The 4583-nt window shown below is 52.1% G+C and overlaps 3 protein-coding genes across 3 annotated transcripts in view; 2 read left to right on the top strand and 1 right to left on the bottom strand.

The window, feature by feature from the left end:
- LOC113209314 (uncharacterized) overlaps positions 1-4583 on the top strand; it is a 13641-nt gene that overhangs the window by 1594 nt on the left and 7464 nt on the right. The window lies entirely within an intron of this gene.
- On the bottom strand, positions 7-2764 carry LOC113209315 (uncharacterized). The gene is made up of 2 exons (XM_026426752.2): positions 351-2764; positions 7-264 (listed from the first exon to the last, which is right to left on the bottom strand). The coding sequence occupies exons 1-2, from the start codon at positions 2036-2038 to the stop codon at positions 108-110; spliced, it is 1845 nt and encodes a 614-aa protein (XP_026282537.1). The 5' UTR covers positions 2039-2764; the 3' UTR covers positions 7-107.
- LOC113209345 (uncharacterized) overlaps positions 3908-4583 on the top strand; it is a 31195-nt gene continuing 30519 nt past the window's right edge. The window contains exon 1 of the mRNA XM_052265474.1: positions 3908-4251. The gene's annotated coding sequence lies outside the window, so the exon portion shown is untranslated. The remainder of the gene's footprint in view (positions 4252-4583) is intronic.

Below are 4583 nucleotides of genomic sequence, written 5' to 3'. Positions count from 1 at the left end.
AGTCATGAAACATCTTTCCTTTACCTCAAATAACTATTATTAGATATGTTCATTATAGATCATAGATAAGTTCATTGAATAATGCAAGAGTTATTTAAAAATGAAGTTCAGCAGATATTCCAGTCTGGCTCTTTTGACAAATCTGGCAGCCTCATTTGAGGTACTTGCCTTTCAGGCAGAGTTTGAGTGATTTGGTTGCCCTGAAATGTTAGGTTTGGTTTCTGCCTCGGCCATAATGTTCTTCTAGCTCTGAGCACCATGGCACTGTAAACAAATAAATTTGTAAGTTTCAATATGAACCAGTTAAATAGGAAACTTATTCATTTCACACAGAAAATTTAAATACATACTTGAGTCTGGAAACTTCCTGTGTTAGCATTCTCAAGCGTTGGCGACTATCCAAAGTTTTTGCAATCCAGTCCATGCGAGGAGCAGGAGGTACAGAAAATCCAAGACTTGGAAGACTGGAGATACCCTGAGCTGAAAATTTGATGCCTGTGTCTGATTCTCTTAGAGGCTTAGGGTGAGCTGTAATGTGGCTGGGAGGTGGAGCTTGCAAATCATCCTTGATTAAGGAACACTTTTCGTCAATGGCCATATATTGTGAATCACTCAAGCGTAATTCCTCAGTGAAAGGTTCTTCACTGTTAAGTGCAGAAGCAGATTCCATTGGTTGGGGTAAAGAATTAGACTCTTCTGTACTTTTGACACACAAGGCTGATAGGCCCTGTGTAATAGTCTGGTGCACTTTGAGAATTGATTGAACTGGAGTTTGTGAAATCTTCACCTGTTCTAAGCTCAAAGTGTCAGTGGGGTGTTCCATTTGTGCTCCCGCTGGTGATTTTTGTTTAGGTCTACTACCTGCACAGGAGGCTGTTTCTGAATTGAGGACAGCCTTGTCTTCTTTTGAAACGGGGCAGCTTGCCTGAGGTTGGTTTTCAGGTATAGCACTGCTGTCAGTGTCGGTGGGCATTGAGTATAAATCAGGGCCTCCTGCCTCTACTGTATCTGAAGAAATTGATTTATTCCCCACTTGCTCCAGACCATCAGTATCTGTTCCTGACACTGGGCTTTCCAAAGTGATATCAAAGCTACCAATGTCCATTGATAATGAGTTATCGGTGCGGTTCAGTTCAGAGCCTAAGTTGCTGGAATTCCTCACAAATATTTCATCAATCAAACGATCTAGATCAAGCCCTGCTTTGCCAACAACAGTCTTACTGGTGCATGGTTCCTCTTTTGACGGAAGTGTCTTTTCTTTGACTAGAACACTCTCAATCTCATGAGTCAGAGAAGTTAGCTGAGGTAAGGACATTCCATGAGGTGACGGCACAATATCTTCCACGCTGACTTCACTAGAGACCGTTACAGGTTCTGGTATTTTAGGCATCAAAGGTGTTATGGGGGATGGAGCACAGTCAATAGAATCATTCAAAGCCCCCGCTTGCATTTTAGACATCCAAGGTGTCATGGGGGATGGAGCACAGTCCATTGATTCATTCAAAACCTTCGTTTGCTTTGGGGTGCGAAAGTCTTGCGGTTGAACTTGGAGCTGCCTCTTATCATGGGGTGGTGAGAGAGCAGAGGCGTATCCTGTAACTTGCTTGTCCTGCGACATAGCCTGGCGCTCTGGTGCGGAGTCCTCGGCCGCTGTATCATCCTTACTTGTCTTGCTGGTGCCTTGATGTGGTCCAGGACTCTTGCCCAGGGTCCTCGGTTCGGCGGTGGTGGCTGGGGGTGACGAGGGTGAGGCTAGTGGTGATGTGGGCGCTGACCCTGACGCCGCCGCCGCGCCCTCGGGGAGGACGGTCTTCTTCTCTCTCAGCGAGCTGCGCGTCACCCTCTTGCAATAGTCGCCCAGCAGCCCCAAATCGTTGAGCTCGCCGTTCTCCAGGAGCAGGTTATCAAACTCATTCTTCCTTTTGACGCCCCTCTTGGGCTCGTTCGCGCCGCTGTTCATCGCCTCCGCCTGCGGCGCCGATGACGTCTTGCGCGATCTGCCGCCGCTCGCTCGCCTCGTCTGAACCTTTTCCTTCATTTTGGCAACGTTAAATGGGGCTTGATTCACCAGAAGTAAATTTACTGCACCACTCCACTCCTCGATATAGATGAACGATCTCGTCTGTCTTGTCAGTGTCAGCTTCGGCTACAGCGCGGTGGTGTGGGGTTTTGAACAGCGAGCCACGGCCTTTTCGCGCCAAAGCACGACCGGCGCCGGATGTAGTAGCCCCCTGACCATACTCGGGTTTGAAGGGCTCTGGCGGCTGACGGGCTGGCGGGAACCCCTGTCAGTTGGGTGGCCTACCTCCCGGCGGAGTCCTTTGCAGAGCGGAGGGAATGCCGAGATGAAGCCGCCTTTCAAGTCGGTATTATTATTTTCAAGCGACGTTTGCTTTGCCTTTTTGCGTTTTCTTTTTGAGCTTTTTGCATCGACTGGGGCTACCTGACTTTAAAGAAACGATAAGCAGGCCAAGCAAAAATCAGGACTCGCCATAAATTGCCTCCTTCTGATTAAACGTAAACTATGGCTCCAGACAGTGAAATGGGGGGTAAATAATCAATTTCGGTTGGGTCCATTTTAATCTTCTATAGCTGACATTAAAAATTGAGTCGAGGTGTCAACTCGATTGGTCAGTTGGTGTTCCAGGCAGGCCCTCCTTCCCTCTGACCCAATCGCGCCTCATCGACATCGGCCGAGGCGAGTTGGCGTGGATAGGGAATAAAGACGCCAGTTATGTTGATCAATCGCGGTGACCAAACAGTCTGGCCCAGTGCGAGAGAGAGAGAGAGAGAGGGGGGGGGGGTCTGGGAAGGGAGACAGACGGGGCGAGACGCCGCCGTTTCACTCTCTCTTTGAGGTGTGCCCGTGGTCGGGTCGGACAGGCGGAGCAGCCTCCGCGCGGACTCCGCGGGCGCGGGCAGGACAGGTGTACAGGAGGACACCCCGATCGCATCATCGCCTCCCCGGAGCTATCCCGATCCCGAACCCTGGGCAGCACAGATGGACAGGAAGGCAATCATCTTGATTCCTGATCCCGGGTGTGATCCCGGCGATGACCCAGGAGGATTCGTCCGTAGGTCCCGTACTCGCACCACACCCACTCTAATTGAACAATTAAACGCCGTGGTGGCCTAGATTGCCAAAATTTCGGGACTCCTCTTTTTGATTGCCAATTTTTGGCCGTGTTGCCTCTGAGTGTGAGTGAGCCTCCATGCTCCCATTGTCCTTTTTCGCGCACCTATCACGGGACCACGGGGTAGTTAGTGGTTTCGAGGTATCGAGGCCGAGCACATTTCTTCCAGTTGGATGTACGGTGGTCCGCGTGTGCGATTGTGTCCTTGTCGCTCGTACGGCATTGTCTGGGCGTCAGCACCAAATTATTCATGACGGTATAGTTTTGGCGGAGAGGGACCTTGATGGCCAGCGGAACAGCCCTCGGGGCCACAGTGTCGCTCCAACACTCCAGGCTGCGCCAGCAGCGGTGTGTGGGGCAACTCTGCCCTGACAGCGAGCCGGGTGCACGCTCGTAAAACAATAAAGAGGTGAGCACAATCGCGTTAGAGATCGTGCACGTACCACCCAGGCACCACCACGTGCCCGAGGGGGGGGGGGGGTACGAGTATTATGGAATCCCGAGAGGACCAGCAGGGCCATTCGTCGTAACTCGTAGATTACCCCCCCCCCTCCACCATGAGATTTGTACTCCGAGGTATGAGAATGTCATGGGGCTCCCATGAACTCCAGTGGTGATCCCGAGTGATCCTGATATTTGCATCAGACAGACAGACAGACAGACAGACAGACAGACAGACAGACAGACAGACCCTCCCACCGGGCTGTCCGGCGGGGGGCAGCTCGGTAGCCCCGCGCCGCCCCGCGCCGCCACGCACCGGCAGCGCCTCGCCTCGCCTCTTTCCTCTTTCGCCCCGGCTCAGTCAGTCCCTCAGTGGGTGAGCGAGCAGAGCGCTGCACGGCCGGCTGCGCGTCACCTCGTCCGCTCTCCGCCATGTTCGCGGCGAGTGCCGGGTAGTGCGTGCGTGCGTACGTACGCGTGTACGTAGTGTCTGTGTGTGTGTGTGAGTGTGTGAGTGTGTGTATCATCACGAGTGCGGATTTTATTTGGATTAATCAACCTGGATCAACAACAACATCAGAGGAGGTGCGTCTCCGTGCCCCATGCAGGAAGCGGAGAGAGAGAGAGGGAGAGAGAAGAACACGCCCGAGGCTGTGACGTTGGAATGATTTAACAGGTGAGTGAGTCGTCACTTTACTTGCACTACGTGCTCGTTCAAAAGGACGCCGGCGATTCCTGTCGTGAGCGGTGCGCTGCACACCCCTAACTGATCGGCCTAGTCTGTGTGAAGCCAGTGAAGCTAAAGCAGGCCCCTTCATCTTTGTTTTGAGTAAGCTTGTTGTTGTTGTTGTTGTCGGTGGCCGATTGACATGTGAAGCCTGCTTGAAGCTAGTTTCAGCCAATGAGATGCGACTTAAAACAAATGGCGGGGTGGTTCCAGCTCCCTCAGCTTCACGGGTCTCACCGAGACTATAGTAGGGACTATAATGAGCGAGTGTGCCGAAAAAA

This window comes from Frankliniella occidentalis, unplaced genomic scaffold (genome assembly GCF_000697945.3).
Source record: "Frankliniella occidentalis isolate FOCC.00 unplaced genomic scaffold, Focc_3.1 Scaffold27, whole genome shotgun sequence".
Classification (NCBI taxonomy): domain Eukaryota; kingdom Metazoa; phylum Arthropoda; class Insecta; order Thysanoptera; family Thripidae; genus Frankliniella; species Frankliniella occidentalis.
The sequence above is the reverse complement of the archived record's forward strand: the minus strand, read 5'-3'. Positions and strand labels throughout refer to the sequence as shown.